Source organism: Myxine glutinosa, chromosome 12 (genome assembly GCF_964187855.1).
Source record: "Myxine glutinosa chromosome 12, kmMyxGlut1.1, whole genome shotgun sequence".
Lineage (NCBI taxonomy): Eukaryota > Metazoa > Chordata > Myxini > Myxiniformes > Myxinidae > Myxine > Myxine glutinosa.
Window position 1 is genome coordinate 88,554,456 of NC_136272.1, and position 17,690 is coordinate 88,572,145.

The 17,690-nt window shown below is 43.0% G+C and overlaps 1 protein-coding gene and 1 long non-coding RNA gene across 3 annotated transcripts in view; one reads left to right on the forward strand and one right to left on the reverse strand.

Moving 5' to 3' along the window:
• KNTC1 (kinetochore associated 1) overlaps positions 1-17,690 on the forward strand; it is a 390,864-nt gene that overhangs the window by 338,782 nt on the left and 34,392 nt on the right. Inside the window, exons 50-57 of one of the 2 annotated variants that reach the window (XM_078766073.1) lie at positions 84-294; positions 4,588-4,709; positions 4,940-4,989; positions 6,954-7,023; positions 7,592-7,710; positions 8,977-9,112; positions 11,418-11,513; positions 13,459-13,515. In XM_078766073.1, coding sequence (XP_078622199.1) covers positions 84-294; positions 4,588-4,709; positions 4,940-4,989; positions 6,954-7,023; positions 7,592-7,710; positions 8,977-9,112; positions 11,418-11,513; positions 13,459-13,515 — 861 coding nt within the window. The remainder of the gene's footprint in view (positions 1-83; positions 295-4,587; positions 4,710-4,939; positions 4,990-6,953; positions 7,024-7,591; positions 7,711-8,976; positions 9,113-11,417; positions 11,514-13,458; positions 13,516-17,690) is intronic. The other variant, XM_078766075.1, reaches the window with a different exon arrangement.
• On the reverse strand, positions 12,191-12,456 carry LOC137437591 (uncharacterized). Its single transcript, XR_010986556.2, has 2 exons — positions 12,335-12,456; positions 12,191-12,232 (listed from the first exon to the last, which is right to left on the reverse strand). It is a non-coding gene; the product is annotated as an uncharacterized LOC137437591 (long non-coding RNA).

Below are 17,690 nucleotides of genomic sequence, written 5' to 3' on the forward strand. Positions count from 1 at the left end.
GTTAGCATGCACATGTATTCGAAAGCTGAGGGCAAATTCTGTTTCAGCTTTCACACATGTCCATTTCCATTCCCCCACCCAAGGGGGAGGAGCATAAAAACGCAGAAACGTCACTGCAGAAGATAAAGACCGAGTGTTTGCGCACAGCCACAGAGAGTGCACTCTTGCAGCACAGTCTCCATGACCAGGATCTCGTTAAGCTCATTGGCAGACCTGCCAGACTCATCTGCAAGTTGTACGAACACCCCAGCATCACTCAGCGACTTCTGCAGCCTTTGGGTCATAGCTACCCAGGTATCCATGAGTACTTAAGTAACATTTGTTTGCATGATCATGGCGTTCATCAAGTTATTGCTACTTGTCCTGGCATTGAATCCTCTGATTTTAATCTCCAACTGCATTTTTTTGTAAGACCTGAACCAGAGGCCTATAAAATATAAATGTTGGACATTTTAAGTCCTCTGTTGCTTTAATCACTTGTAGATATTTATGATCTCACTATACCAATGTTCAAAACCAATTCTCCATGTGTGTATTGATGTGTGTGAGCACCATGCCTTACCCTTATTGTCTGAAGCCACACTATTGGTTCTTTGCATTGGTATGCTGTCTTGTCACTAACCATTATATTATGTTGTTGGGGAAGGGATGAAATGCCTTAGTCGAGATAGAATTGTGTAGGTTTAGAATGCTCCGAGTTGCGCGAAGAAGAAGAACCCACCTCGATGTAAATTAAGTTATGCCGACTGTCTGGGTAAGATCGTGTATGTGTCTCCATACAAGGGGTGGAGCTATGCTAATTAGGTAGGGCTGAAGGATAACCCCCAGTGTGTAATTGCCCTGTGATCTTTTCCGTTCGTTGTTATTGCATCACAAAGGGCTGCCACAATATCTACAACGATCGCACTGTAAATGGATAGTTGAGCCCGAGGAGATTCGACATGATTGAAATGGACTCATTTGCTCACAACGCCGCCAGGGCTAACCAACACCCAGCACATTTGCCGATCAGCATGCAAGCCCCACTTCACGGCCTTGGACGTCATCCGAACATTCCCGAAGAGAAATTAGACTCCACTCCCTCTTCCCCCCGACGTATCATAATGGGGAGGCCACGCCCCGGCCTTCATGATTGAGTAGCGCTCGGTGATTCGACAGAGAGTGTGACCAGAGCGTGTAACATTCAGGAGAAGGCAAAAATATGCCTCTCGCCATCTTTCTTTCTCTCTCTCTCTCTCTCTCTCTCTCTCGTTCTGGCTGTCGTCGCGAGTGGACGCTGTGGTTTCGGGTGCGCTGGTGAGGAGACGTGTCGGGTCTTTGGTACTTTTTGCAACATGGAAGGAGGAGGTGTTGGTTGACGGTGGTACCCTGCGGAGAAGGAGGGGGTCGTGAGCGAAACAGAGGACCCTGCCTGCTTGCCTCACGCCAGTGGCTGGCTGCATGCACGATTCCGCACATTTTGTGTGATTCCTGCGCGGCGGTTCGAGGCGACGAACAGCAGCCTTACCAGCCAATTGGGGACGCAAAGCTGAGTTTGGCCGATTGTAAAAGGGATTTTAATTTTATTTTCGTTTTCCCCTTGTTTGTATATGAGTTTGAGTGTAAGGTCCCTCATTTAGGAATTTTAGTTTACCTCACCTTTCATTGTTACTTGCATTTATTTTCATTGAATCATTATTTGTTTAATTCTACTTTCCTTGTATTGTGGATTTTGCTGTCCCGTCTCTTTGGCTGTGAGGATCGGATAATCCCTACGTGTATTCCCTATCAGGTAAGACCTCGAACCTTCCCGCGCGTGTCACTACCACCAAGTTGGGTATACGCCTCGGAGTTAAAGCTCGTTTTGGCCATTTGTCCTCTTGGAGTCTTAACCCCAGGGACACGACAATATTTTGAAGTAATTTGGGATGGACATACTACTACTTTTGCATACAAAGTCTCGGCTCATGAAAGAGTGAGAATACCGTAATTTTCCAATTAGAGACAAGTTTATTCATATTTTTTTTATATTAGTCTAAACCTGCGTTCCGCAACGTTTTTAGCCGATGACCCAATAAAAAAACCCAGGCATCCAGTCGTGACCCATCAAACTCCCCCTCCCCGCCCCCCCTCACAAACCGTCACGGAAATATCGATTGCTTATGACGTTAATATCTTGGCAAGGGTTCGGTTCATCATCTTTGTACAGTAGTACAATTCGTAATTGAACAATATAGCAAAGTGGCGACAATCATACAAACACTGTCCTTATTTTGTTGTTATTTTGTACGGATCTCCACGACCATGAGGAGAGAGAGCGAGAGACCACGCCCCCCTTGAAAATGAGCAGAGACTTCCATCACAGACACCGCCCACTTGATGTTATTGTCAGCCAATCAGGCGTAAACTCCCTGCCTTGTTAGCAGCTTCGGAAGAGATGAATCCGCCCCTACGATGTATCCGGATGACGATTTAATGAAGAAGATGATGATGAAGATGATGAAGATGAATCTCTCAACATTCATTGGCGGTGTATCTTTTGTGAAATAGAATAAAACTTTAATTATTAAAGTGACACGCCAACGTAAGGTATTTGAACTTTATTTTAACCTTCATCGTGAATAGATGATGAACTTAAAATGTAACATGAACTGATAAACAAAACAAGAATAACTTTTACTGAAAAAACCCGATATGCATCTGAACTTATATCCAGGTTCAATGTTCCGTTATCATGAACAACATTAAATAAACAACTTTCACTGATTAAACCCGAAAGTGAAACTTACAAGCCTAATTCAAATGTTCCATTAGCAACATTGTAGATGTGGATTATCCACATCAGTGCGATGGTTGACTTTGCATATTGGCTACGAGATCATCGATTCGGCTTTGAAGCGGCGACAATGCGATTCTCAGGTTGGCGCACAGGGCCACTGTCTCCAGTTTGTTTCGATACTTGAACTTCAGATATGTCACCGTTGAGAAACCTGCCTCACACATCCACGTCGTCGTGAATGGCATCAGGAACTTTACCGCGAGATGTGCAACCTCTGGGTACTCATTAGACACTGTCAGCCAAAACTTTACCAAAGTGTCCTTCCTGAACAGTGTCTCATGTGTACCATCGGACACGATGTCGATCAAGTCGTCTTTCAATCTGTTGGATGCAGTGAAATACTTTTACGAAAAAAAACTTACCCACAATAGTGTACGGTTTCTTTTCTTTGGCTATCTTCTCCGCCACCAGGTAGCTGGCTTTGGTCAGTCCCTTCGATGGAAAAACAGCCGAACTCATTACTGAGTTGCTGTTGTTCATCTCGCGTTCTTTCCGGAGAAAAAACTCCCGCGACTTGTTGACATGATCCCCACGTTTCTTCTCGAGGTGCCGTTTCAGCTTTTGGGGCCTGAGGGACTCGTTGGCCAACACGTCAAGGCATATCACACACTATGGTCGATGAACATTGTGCTTATCGATATTCAAGGTGAACCCATAGTTCGGGAACACAGGCTGATACTTTCCAGCCATGGCGAGTACCTTACGCTCACAGCTCAATCTTTCAAATGAAAAGCAATGGACATTCGCATGTCGGAAACTAAACGTATGATCTGACTGACCGGATGCACGCGCGGTACATCGCGGTACATCGGTACAGCACGGTAGAAGAGTCCACACTATAAAGTTTGTGTCGGCGTTCGTTTGATCTCTGTCCTGTTCAGTCGGGAGAAGTAAATCGTCGATAAAGTTTTTTTCCCGCGATTTCTGAAACGATCGTGCAGCCCATTGAAAATCATTCGCGACCCAAACGTTGCGGAACGTCAGTCTAAACCATCCAGTGTGGTTAACATATTAGTGCAACTTACACTTCACCTGGTGGTGTTAATTTGTTCTGGTTTTCTTCTACCACCATGCTACAATGTAATAATTGCCAACAAAATATGCCTTCATGTCTTCGACAATTTTGATTGTCTGTAGTTGCTTTATCATCGCTTAAGTGACCAGTAGATTAACTGTATCAGATTGTAATTTGATATGGTCGTCTTTATTTTATAGCTGCAGTTTATACACGAGTTTATTTTTCAAAAATATCAACACTTCGGGAGTGCGGATTATAATTGGAAAATTACGGTACTGATTTTTCTCAATTTTGATGTGGCTTTCTTTTTAAAACATTTGTTTTCTCGTTCTGATTTTGTGCTGCAAATTGGTGTTAAGATCTCCAAAAGCTCCTTTATTATAAAAATAAAATGTAAAACGGTTTTTGGATCTTTATTCACAAATCTCAATTATTTTCAATCCTCCAATCTGAGGTTTTTTGGGGTTTTTTTGCTTGAGTAAGGAGAGCTCTATTGAGACCTTATCACATGGATTGAATGTTTATTATAGTTTATAAGATTTTTTTTTTTTTAGACTTTTTGTTTATTGCATAATCAATTGTGTTTATTTAGACTTTTTGTTTATTGGTTTGTTGTATCATCGTCGTCAAGAGCTGATATGAACCACAAGCCTTTTCTGTATCCGATTTATTTTCCGCACGTGACTAAACAGTTTGTGTGTTTGCTGCTGTGATGGTGATCGATTAAACTCTGCTTTTGTGATCTATCCAGATATCCATGCGCTTGCCACTGAGATTGCAGAAATCAATGAGACGAACTTGGATAAGATAAGAATGATGATGCAGCAGACTTTACTCACTGAAAACCAACAGAAAACCTTTTATGAGGTTCAGGTATCTTATTTGTTTGAGTAAATAGAGCTCCAATCTAAGTTGTGTTGTTGTCAACTCTCTCTCTCTTTCCTCGCTTTTCTATACATATGGGTAAATATTATAATTCATATTTAAATGATTGACGTTATAGTCTTTTTATTTTCTGATCTTCACGCAAACTGAGATGAGATTAATAATTATGAGTGAACCTTGCTGACACTAAATTGTTTTTCCATTTCTGTTTTCATCAGATCACAAGTCTGAATCTGCTTTGGGATATTCCAGAAGAGAACATGGCAAGGTAAAGTTTTGCAATCAAACTTTTGAAGGCATTATGATGTAATTGTTTCCTCTGCCACCAAAGGTGGAGGAAGGTTATGTTTTTACCCCTTTGTCTGTCTCTGTTTTTCTGTCTTGTCTATCTGTGAGCAGGATATCTAAAAAGGTTATGGATGGATTCGGATGAAACTAAGTGGACAGGTTGGTTGTATGACGAGAGGACTAAGTGATTCGATTTTGGTGATGATGCAGATCCAGATGGAAGAATTTTTTTTAATTTTCCATGTGATTCTTCCAAACACAGTAGTGCTTGTGTTTTTTTAATTTTTTTCACAGAGCAGGTGTACGTGTCTAGTGCTGTAGTCGGGTGCGATGTGGTTTACCACTCGTTGCTTTTCGCTATAGCTACCGGATAACTCTGCGAGTGAAAAGAAGGCAGAGAGAGAGACAGAGACACACACACAGCTGCTGTCTGCCGAGCAGAGGGATTGGGTATTGAATGAAAATGTGGTGGTGTCTGCAAAAAGGAAGAGTAGGTTTTGAATTTGTGTCATAATGATTAATCGATTATGTGTAGTGCAAATGTGAACTAAATAACAAAATGGTGTTGGATGGTGTTGGAAAGTGAAATTCAGAAGCATTCAGAATTCAGAATTTCCAGAATTCTGAAAGCATTCAGAATCATTGGAATCTCCTGCGATGAAGCTAACTCCAAGGGCCTCTCACTCACACACCGCAGGCAGGTTGGTGGTCTTTCTGTCTTCTACCGACTCCTCTCTGGCCTTGCCCCCCCAGCTCTCTCTGGGCTCTGTCCCGCAAATATTCCTACAGGTCGCACAAGATCTGCCTGCAACCCTCTTATGGTTAAACTGCCAAAATCAAGACTCTCTGCTCACCTTCACTCCTTCATTCCTCTTTTCTCCCACCTCTGGAACAAACTCCCTCACTCTCTTCAATCCCACTCCACCCTCCAGGTCTTTAAAACAGCTGTTCACCACCATCTCTTATCTTCCCCCATCCAAAACCTTGATCTTTTCTATCCCCGCTAATTTCACCCCAATTCCACCTTTTTGAAATACCAACTTCTGTCCTGGAAGTCCTTGGTGTCCTTGTGTTTTATACTTCTCCCACCCCCCCCCCCCCTTCCCACGCCTCCTCCCCCCCAAGCCCTCTCCCTCCCACACATCTCCCTGCTCTTAAATGTTGTGTGCTCTCAAGTGTTTGTGTGCTTCCCCTTCTCTTGTCTTCCGCTCCCTATTTTTATATATTTTGTTTGTCTGGTTGATTTGTTTGTGAAGTAAATGTCAGCTCTTTCACAAGCCTCGATTCAGTGTACAAAAAAAAAGAAAAAAAGTAGAGGTCTCAAAAAAGGTGTTGGAATCAACAAAAAAAGTGAAGAGAAAATTTGGATAAACCTTGTTCGTTTGTTTTGTTTTCAACTGTTTGAGTGTTGAAATTGTAAGTATGCAGTATTAAAATATGGTATTTTTCAGGCAAACTATAAAATGTCTGTCGTTTATAAGGCATCCATCGGAGACAATCGTTTGGGAACAAACACTTAAATAGCAACAAACAATACAGATCATTGAACAATGATGCGGGCCACGATCTTGGCCAATAGCCCTCGAACAGTTAAATACATTTTAGCCCAGATCTGTGTAACATACGTGGTGTTAAATTTTCTCCTACTTGCCATTTTGAGATGAGAAGTTGATGCATATAAATTAGCTTGGCGTTAAGCTAATTGGTGGATAGTTTAAAATGAAGGGGTGCGAAGGAGATGTTTTGTTTGAAAATGTCAAGGTTCTTTTGATGGAAACAAACCTCGAAATGATCGGGTTCGTTTAACATCAACTGATTCTTCTTTTGGTTTTGTCAGTTCTCCGCGGTATGTTGTCTGTGCAAGATGGATGTGTACATACATCTTGACAAGTCATGTTCTTTTGAAATAATGGATGTTTTTTTTGTGTCGCATCCTTCGTACAGGCTTATCTACCTTCTGCAGGCTCTTCCACCTGATGACGGTGCTCATTTTCTGTTCACCGTGGCAGATCTGGTGCGTCAAAGCAGTTGGGCATTTTATTCTGAAAATGAAGTCAGGCTAGTTCCTATGGTAACGAATGTGGAAGGTGTGGGTTTTCGCTTGTGGATTAATCATCCACTTATGATCAAATCTTCTTCCCATTTCACAGTGCCACTCAATGTCACCTGATTATTTGAGAGTAAGGTGATAATGACATTCCTGCTTTTCACATTGTCATATCAATAATTCAACACATTATGTGTGTACTGTATTGTGTGCTGTTACAAATTCGTCTTACTTCGTTTTTTTTTGTCTTCGCTCTTTATATTTATTGATTTGCTTTGTTCATTGTGTATTTCTTTTTTTCTATTCAATGCCTTGTAGTTTTTTTTTCCTCACATATCCATCCATCAGGATGGCAATATTAACTGTTTTGCTCTTCATAAGGGATAAAATCTATATTGTTTGGTTCTACAGATGTACACAAACGTTTTTTCTCTTTTTGATTCAAAATCTGCAAAGGTGATGAATGGTTGCTGCCTCTGTGTCATCTGTGTCAAAGAGTTGAGGATTCATTGACCATTCCTTTGTTAAATTGCAGACATTTTCGGATGTGAGCGTGACTTATGGTCAGCGAGCTCGTGCCTTGCGCTGCCTTCTCCACATTGCTGACTCCAAAACCATCGAGAAAGTTACTCACAAATCCATGGAGCAGCTGTGGTACAACATCCACTGTTTATAGTATCCCCTATAAGCACATCTTGTTTGTTTGTAAGACTTCTGATCATCTCGTTTCAAAGCAGTTGAGATGGTCTTTAAGATCGCTGGTAAGATAACTCATCAGGCAATGGGCTTTTCCTCTGTGCTGTCTGCTTGTGGGTTTGATATTGGTGGGGTCACATATAACTAAAACTGGTGTACTCTTTCGGTACCAGCAGGTGGTACCAATTTTGGAGTGATGTACTCTATCAAACTGAGGACTGAATGTGTCATTGACGAGATTACACCTTTGAACCACTTTGGCTAAATTTAGAGTTTGGCTTGACCATATAGACCTGTGTGGAACCGACCCGATATTGTACATCACTCCTTTCCTATTCCATCTCCAGGAGCTGCATGACGTCATCGCCGGTCATCATCATTACCGGTCCGCCATCATTAACTGGTCTATTGAAAGCCATAGGTATCCACAGAAGCAAATTCCCTCTGCTTAGTATGTTGATGCTGTTTCACAAGAAGCTTGTATTTTTGGTAATGCTAGGTTCATCCATGAGAATGAGATGATTATCTCTCATGATGAAATGCCAATGGGCTTCATTGTTGCATTTGCTTTCCATGAGCCAAAGTGCATTATTCCTTGAAAGGATGCTTATTCGAACTAGAAACTTTGTGGCAAGGTCAAATTAGATGCAAGATGAACTTGCAGTTTTTCAAACTTTAGGATTAAAGTGACACAACCATGAAGTCTTTTGAAGAGATATGGAGGGTTTTTTTGTTTGTTTTTTTTGTATGCAAGATCGAGGCTCGTTTAAGAGCTAGCACATCAAACACATATTAGCACATAAAACAAAAAAACATAAACAGACACGTAAAACAATAAAGGGAGGGGCAGACAAGTTGCATTCGTGTAATCCGATGCCTTCACCAAATTATTTGATGAGGATGTCCTTCAAATAGCTTGATTTCACAACTGGGCAATGTCCAAAATTGGAAATAATGCATTTGTAATCAGTCGAGAGACCTTGCAGCATGCGTAATTCATGGTCTTTGAAGATGACCTGACGTCCATGATTGAAGAAAGGATTCTGTGCCTCTCAGGGGTTCTCTCGCTGACTAATGCTGTGGAGCTCATTCTCATCATGGAAGTGAAAATAGTCAGATTTTAAAACACGATTATCTGGCTTATTGATCTCCCAAAATTATTTTTATTTTTGTGCTTTGAAGCTTTGAAGTCAATTCTGCTTCTTTTTCCATGCCTTCCCAAAGGTGTTATCTGAAGAGTTGTGTTTACCTGTCCAAGCTGGAGTCCCTGAACATTCCCTACACTTTTGAGGCCTTTCAATCATCGTCCAAAGAAGGAATAATCAAAGGCCTTTGGAAAAATCACAATCAGGAACCTCATGTGAGTCTTGCGTGCGATTCGAATCCCATTATTAGTCCCCTACCGGGGTACACCGGAGGGGACTATAGGTTTGCACTCCGTCCCTCCGTCTGTCAGTCCGTCAGTCCGTCACGCAAAGAACAGTTTTCCGGACTTTTTCTCTAAACGCTTAACGCTAAAGATTTCAAACTTGGCAAATGGTTTCCTCATGATAGGATACAGGTCAAGTTCGAACTTCACGACGTTTCGGTCATTTTTGACAAAGTTATGGCACTTTGAACTTTGGGAATTCTGATAATTCTGATGATCCTTAACTCAGTGCCATTTTAAGTTTGAATTTCCTTTAAAAAAGATTTTCTCTGCAATAATTGGACTGATTGAGATCAAATTTTCACCGTAGGGGGGACTCGGTCTGTAGAATATTTTAATGGTAATTATGATGTCACAGGTCACGTGGTTCGGCCGCCATGTTGTTTTTCGTGAAAACACAAAAAAAACCTTTTTCTCTGCAACGGCTGAACAGATCGAGGCCAAACTTTGCAGGCAGGATCGCATACCCATGACGAATAAAAAAAAGTCAGCGAGCATGACGTCATGCATCACATGGTTTCAGAGTTATGACGTTTTTAAGCATTTTTTTTTTTTTTTTTTTGGATACTGAATCGAGGCTCGTGAAAGAGCTGACATTTACTTCACAAACAAATCAACCAGACAAACAAAATATATAAAAAGAGGGAGCGGAAGACAAGAGAAGGGGAAGCACACAAACACTTGAGAGCACACAACATTTAAGAGCAGGGAGATGTGTGGGAGGGAGAGGGCTTGGGGGAAGGGGGTGGGAGAAGTATAAAACACAAGGACACCAAGGACTTCCAAGACAGAAGTTGGTATTTCAAAAAAGTGGAATTGGGGTGAAATTAGCGGGGATAGAAAAGATCAAGGTTTTGGATGGGGGAAGATAAGAGATGGTGGTGAACAGCTGTTTTAAAGACCTGGAGGGTGGAGTGGGATTGAAGAGAGTGAGGGAGTTTGTTCCAGAGGCAGGAGAAAAGAGGAATGAAGGAGTGAAGGTGAGCAGAGAGTCTTGATTTTGGCAGTTTAACCAGAAGAGGGTTGCAGGCAGATCTTGTGCGACCTGTAGGAATATTTGTGGGACAGAGCCCAGAGAGAGCTGGGGGGGCAAGGCCAGAGAGGAGTCGGTAGAAGACCGACTTTAAGTCGGTCGGTCGGTAAGACTTTAAGTCTGTCTTTAAGTCGGTATAAGACCTTTAAAACCGAGCTCCTCCCTCATTTTTGATCCAATCGAGGGGAAATTTCACAGATCTGTTCAGCATGTCAGTCTACTAAAATGTCCTTTTGGAATTTGCGATAGGGCACGTGGTTTGGCAGATATCGTTAATTAAACGAAAATATTTTTTAAATGGATATGTCTTGTTTATTCTGGAGTTCTCCTCAAGCCGCACCGCGTGCCCTCAGCCTCGTCTCGCGAATGTCAACAGCGCGACACAGCGCTCGCTTTCGGGAGGGGCGGAGCCAAGCCGAACAACATATATATGCACATCGATCATTGATCGTGAACCGGAAAATATAATAAATTACTGATATTTAGCGACTCGAAAGGTTCTTTATCAAAAACTTATTTTCTCGTGCTTCTGCTGACCTGTCTGCAAGGTGTATAAATCGAAGTCCCGAGTGCGAATCACAGGTGAGCCCGTCCTGAGGTAATTAGCGATTGGGAACGATTCGGAACCTGTGGATAAATAACCCTTGGTAATTTCCCCAAGAGTTTTCCGGACGACAGACTGCCGGTAGGGGACATGTATTGCAGCGCAATACTCAGAATGCTTGTTTTCAGAAACATTCGTTGGCCATTCAGCATTCTCAACTTGAACCTCTGGCTTGCAGGTTATCAAGAGCTATCTAGCCTACCTATAATTGTATCTGATGACAACGACTTGTTGGCCAGTGTTATGAGCCTTGGATTAAACAAAAAAATATTTTTACCATTCAAAAATGAACACTTTTTTTACAGCTTTGCTGATTTTCAATGCCATTTTGTCTTGAACTCCGAAGACGAATTTGGGTCACAAATAATTTAGATCTCTAATTTGTAGCGTACTATGCCTTTCTATTTTGAGCACGCTGCACATGTGAGCTCATTATCAAAAGACTTGCAGGACTTGCGTTGCGAGGCACCTTGTTTTGATGGTTCCAATTATATTTGTTTCTGTAATGTAAATTGTTCATGCACCTGTGTTCTCTTATAAGGTGCAGAAATTCTGAACTATTGAGATGTTTTTACATGTCCTGTACTTGTGTTCTTCAGGCAGTGCAGTTGGTAGCACAGCTGAGCTTGGACTATGCTATTTCTGATGCGAATCTCTGGGCTGGAGTTCTTCAAAAACTGTTCACCTATGGTCTGGTGAGAATTTTTTTTCATGTTAGCTCCACAGGGGGATGGGCAAGGCCAAAACCATGAGGGGCCCTTCTACATGAAAAATCAAAGAGAGAAGATGGGAAAAATGTAATAAAATTTAATGAGTTCTAAACAATTGATTCAAGACTTGAATTGGTGCAAGTTGATATAAGTCGGGAACACCGCTGGGGAGACTGTACCAAAGAAAGGCACTGCGAGGTGGGTGGGGAAGAAGTAGGAAGCATGGCGATTGGTATGGTGGAAAGGAAAGGAAAGATTCCGCAGAAAGGGTGATGACCAAAGCCTTTCGAAGATGGTCGGGTTTTAGAAAAATACCTTTAGCACTTCCTCTCTTTCTCTGTGCCCTTTTTACCCTTTCATATTCTCTTGGTCATGTTCCATCTGCTTGGAAGTCAGCAAACATCCCCACATTACTTAAAAAGGTGAAAAAAACGGATCCCCTTAACTACAGACCTTTCAGCTTATTTCCAATCAGCAAGGTCATGGAATCCATCATCACAAGTGATATCATCATCATCATCATCATCATCATCATCACAGTTGATCCATCATTGCAGTTGGTCCTTCCTTTACTCCAACAACCTTGACTCAGATCACCAATTTGGTTTCAAACCACGTTACTCCATGTTGGGTGTTGTAAAATAATCAGATCTACAACAGTGTCTCGGAAGGTGAGTTTAATCAGAATCGAACTCCAGAAATATCTAAAAGAGAATTGGCAATCGTAGGATCAATATACGTCAATCATATAAGCAGTATGGCATTCAAGCAAATAAGCAAGCGATATGCAATGAGATTCCCCTTACCATTCTAAGCATACACGTGGATAAAGCATGATAAATGTCTCAGGAGTGCCCTTCACTTTTCGGAGCCAAGATCTTATAGTAGCCCCGTAGTGGTCAGTAGTTGTATGGCACCAGATCGCAACTTGGGTACAATTTCACCACATTGGGCATGCCGCTTCCACTCTCCCAACAATGGGTGGAGGCCCTCAATGTCAGACATGAGTTCAGGGCCATCTCTCTGGACATATCTCATGCTTTTGATACAGTCTAGCAGCCTGCCTTACTCTCCAAACTCTCTGCCTATGACATCCAAGGCCAACTCTTCACATGGATTACTGATTTCCTCTAGGCTTGTAGCCAATGTATGACTCTCAATGGAATTTCAAAGTTGGCCTCCAAAGCCAGCTGCCAACTGGGTGTCCTCTGTCGTACAAAGTCCTTTGTTGGCACACCTGAACTCCTATACACCTACAAGGCCTTCATCCACAGCTTAATGGACCCCTCTGTTCTGGCTCCCTTGCCTCACATTTTGTTCAGCTTGACACCGTGGAAACCAAAGGCCTTCAAAATTATTGGAATCTCCTGTGATGAAGCTGAGTCTTAGGTTCTATCACTCGCCATCGCAGACAGGACGATGGTCTCTGTCTTCCACTGCCTCCTTCATGGTCTTGCTCCCTCTGCTCTTTCCATGCTTTCTTATGAACAATCTTTATTTAATTAAAATTGAATTATATATTTGAACAACGTCGAACCCAAATTGCCTTCTTTGCACTTTCAAAACCATTCCGTTTAGAACTACTTAGACATGTTAAATAGGGTGGTGTATAAGGTAGTGTATAAGGGTTCAATCATGCTAAACTTCTGGAATAGTTTTTTACGATGTTTAAAATCATTATTTTATTTGAATTGAAGTAGATATTTTAACACTGCACAGGGTAACGTGTTCCATGAGCTCTCTAGTTGTTATTATTTTGTTGTATATTTTCAGGTTACGGCACCTGTTTTGCATACCATATGTAAAATGATTGTCGACAACATACTTTTGTCATTGCACGTAAAAGCCATTCAGGTGGATTGAGGCTTTAACAAATGTGTGAATCCAGAAGAGTTTGAACTAGCATTCTGCTTTATCTGTCACTTGGCAGTTGAATCAACTTGGAGAAGTGCTGGTGAAGCTCAATTCTTTCAAATGCATGTGGCAGGTGGGTTTACCTTTTCACTTTTTATTTTTAATATTTTGAAGTTTAAAAGTGGAGAGATTTTTAAACCATAGTAGAGACAAGGATTTGAAAGTCTAAGTAAGGTTGCTTGTCTTCCAATTTGTCTTCCTTTCTCTTTCCAATGTTTGATAAAGACACCAATGGGTGACAAGCTGATCCATTGATTTTCTTAACCTGGCATTATTATTTTATTTCCCTTTTATTAACCTTATATCTACTTTGTCAATCGTGACTTTCGATATGACGTATGAATGCTCACAAGGCTATTTGCCCATGTTCTGTGTGTGTGTGTGTTTACACTGACTCAGTTCTGTTTGCCGGGCACTTTAAACCTGCCGTTACGAGCGTGAAATCACGCTAGTAACGGTGTGTACCCCGGGACAAATCGTGAAGTGGGACAAATCGTTGTGGACCCAGATGGAATTAAAGGAAGATGGAAGAGATATATGGAAATACTGTTGAATGCAGAGAATGAATGGGATGGAAACATAGAGAGTAACCCAGTTTTAGGACCGGCAGAGAAGATAACCGAGAAGAAAGTTGAGGAAGCGATAAAAGCAATGAAGAGTAGAAAAGCGGGAGGGCCGACGGGAGTTGTGGGCGATATGTTGAAGGCAGCAGGAAGTTGGGGTGTGAAGAGAATGACAGAGATCTGTAATCTGGCGGTGAAAGAAGGCCGCATTCCAGTGGATTGGGAACTGAGTACCCTCGTCCCTCGATACAAGGGGAAAGGTGACCCTCTGGACTTTATCGAGCGATAAAGTTATTGGAGCATGGAATGAAGGTATTGGAAAGGGTGTTGGAGAGGAGGATAAGGAAGAAAGTGAAGATTGACGAAATGCAGTTTGGATTTATGCCAGGAAGAGGAACGACAGACGCGCTTTTTATTGTGAGGCAGTTGCAGGAGAAGTATATGGAGAAGAGGAAGAGGTTGTTTCTTGGGTTTGTTGATCTGGAGAAAGCATTCGATAGGATTCGACGTGAAGTAGTGACATGGGCATTGAGGAAGTGAGGAGTGGAGGAATGGTTGATCAGAGTAGTGATGGCAATGTACAAAAGAGCGCGCACAGCTGTAAGGACGAAGGACGGGAACAGTGGTGAGTTTGAGGTGAAGGTGGGAGTGCATCAGGGGTTGGTACTAAGTCCACTACTATTTGTAGCTGTGATGGAGGTGCTGGCTCAGAACGTAAAGGAGGGTTTTCCGTGGGAGTTGTTGTATGCAGATGATCTGGTGTTGATTGCAGAAAGTATGGATGCACTGAAGGAGAAGATGAACAACTGGAAGGAATGTATGGAGACAAAAGGTCTGAAGGTGAATATCGGAAAAACGAAGGTGATGGCAAGTGGTAAAGCATGTGGTGAGGTGGAAAGAACTGGGAAGTGGCCGTGTGCTGTGTGCACGAAGGGTGTCGGAGTGAATTCCATTCAATGTACCATGTGCGCTGAGTGGGTTCATCAAAAATGTAGTGGTTTGAGAGGGTCATTAACCAGTATGGCAGCTACATTCAAGTGTAAGGTGTGCACAGAGGGAGCTGCAGATGGAGGAAATGTTGAGTTGGATCTTGGAGATGGCATGAAGCTGGAAGGTGTGAAAACATTTTGTTACCTAGGAGACGTGCTGAATGGAGAAGGTGGATCAGACTCGGCAACGGTTGCTCGAGTGAGATGTGCATGGAAGAAGTTTCGGGAACTGAGTGGCGTGCTGACGAGGACGGGAGTGTCATTGAAGCTGAAGGGAAAGGTGTGTGCTGCATGTGTAAGAAGTGTTATGATTTATGGGAGCGAGACATGGGTAATGAACGTGGAGCAGCAACGAAGGCTGGAAAGGGTGGAAATGCGAATGGTTCGGTGGATGTGTGGAGTATCGTTGAGAGAGAGGAAGACAAATGATGAATTGCGAAAGATGATGGGAATAGAGCCTGTGATGGATGCTGTGAAGAGAAACAGTTTGAGATGGTTTGGTCATGTGTTGAGGAAGGATGAAAGTGACTGGTTGAGAAGAGTGATGGAAATGAATGTAGAAGGAAGTAGAGGACGGGGAAGACCGAGAAAGACTTGGCTAAAGATGGTCGAAGAAGAAATGCGGGCAAGGGGGTTAACAAGGGGAGATGCAGAAAATAGGGCAAAATGGAGAACATTGTCATGGGGACCGCAAGGCTAACCCCCGCTCTTGCAGGGAAAATGGCCTTAAAATGCATGTTGTTGTTGTTGTTGTTGTGTTGCTAGCGTGAAATCCCGGTGTGTACCCTGGTTTAGAATAGGTACACCGTATCCCTGCGCGTCGTAAGAGGGTTGGCGTCAGGAAGGGCATCCGGCCGTGAAAACATTGCCTCAAAAAGAGAACTCTGACATTTACAACGACATATGGGCAGGGTACAGCCCAAAGTGGAGATCGGTTTCTGAGGTTTGGGACATGGCATGTAGGGACAATGACAGCGAGACCAGGAGAAGTGGTGCAAGTATTGGTCAGACGAAGAGTGGACTTATGTTGTGTGCAAGAGACGAGATGGAAGGGAAGTGGTGTGAGAATGGTGAAGGGTAGGCAGGGACAGAAATACAAGTTTATGTGGCAAGGGTGCCAGGAGGGTGTGAATGGTGTTGGTGTCCTGGTTTCTGAGGAGTTTGCAGACAGTGTGGTGAGTGTGACTAGAGTGAGTGATCGGTTGATGATGGTGAAAATGATGATTGGAAAGCTCTTGGTGAACGTCATCTCGGGATATGCTCCGCAGGTTGTTTTTTGGAGCGATGAAGAGAAGGACAAGTTCTGGTGTGTGATAGAGAAGCTGATGGAAAACGTGAAAGACGAGGAAGTTGTTGTGGTAGGAGGAGACCTAAATGGACATGTGGGAAGGCGTATGGACGGTTTTTTTTTTTTTTTTTTTTTTTTTTTTTTTTTTTTTTTTTTTTTTTTTTTTTTTTTTTTTTTTTTTTTTTTTTGTATACAAGATCGAGGCTCGTGAAAGAGCGAAAATTAATCACACAGAAAGACAAACAGACACATAAAACAAATAACATCGGGAGCGGTAGACAAGATGGGGAGAGAGGGGGAAGGACACAAACACAACATTTGAGAGCAGGGACCGAGAGACATGGAGACATCGAGAGATCTGTGGGAGGGAGAGGGCTTTGGGGGGGAGGCATGTGAAGGGGGGAGGCATGTGAAGGGGGGGAGGCATGTGAAGGGGGGGGGGTGGGAGAGGTATAAACATATGGACACTGCCAGGATTTCCAGGAAATAAGTTGGAATTTCAAACAAGGTGGATCTGGGGTGAATTAGTGGGGGTAGAAAAGATCAAGGTTATGGATGGGGGAAGATAAGAGATGGTGGTGAACAGCTGTTTTAAAGACCTGGAGGGAGGAGAGGGATTGAAGGGAGTGTGGGAGTTTGTTCCACAGGCGGGAGAAAAGAGGAATGAAAGAGTGAAGGTGAGCAGAGAGCCGAGATTTCGGCAGTTTAACCATCAGAGGGTTGCTGGCAGATCTTGTGCGACCTGTAGGAATATTTGGGGGACAGAGCACGGAGAGAGCTGGGGGAGCAAGGCCGGAGAGGAGTCGGTAGAAGACAGAAAGACCTTCTTTTTGAGGGAGTTCATGGGGGTTACGGATATGGTGTGAGAAATGGAGAAGGTGAAAGGATTTTGGAGTTTGCTGATGGAGCTGATTTGTTGATTTGTAATACTCAGTTCCAGAAAGAGGATAATAAGCTTGTTACATACACGTCAGGTGGGTCGACGGCAACCGTTGACTACCTGATGGTGCGTAGGTGAGATAGGGGGCACCTCCGGGACACAAAGGTGATCCCGGGGGAGGAGGCTGTTTCACAGCACCACTTGGTTTTCTGCGACATAAGGGTGAAAGGTGCGAGGAGAGTTCGGCGGGTGAAGTACCAACCGAGAATGAAGGTGTGGAGGTTGAAAGAGGTGACAGTAAGGGGAGGCATTAAAAGAGAGGCTGAGTAGGGTAGAGGATGATGTGGTTGAGCTTGAAAGTAGCTGGATGTCAATGAAAGATAGTCTGTTGGGAGCCGTTGGTGAGGTATGTGGATGGACAAAAGGACCACCGAGGCACTCGGAAACATGGTGGTGGGATGATGAAGTCGGAAAGAGGATTGACGAGAAGAGGAAGAAGTTCAAAGAGTGGCAGAAGGTGAAGGGTGT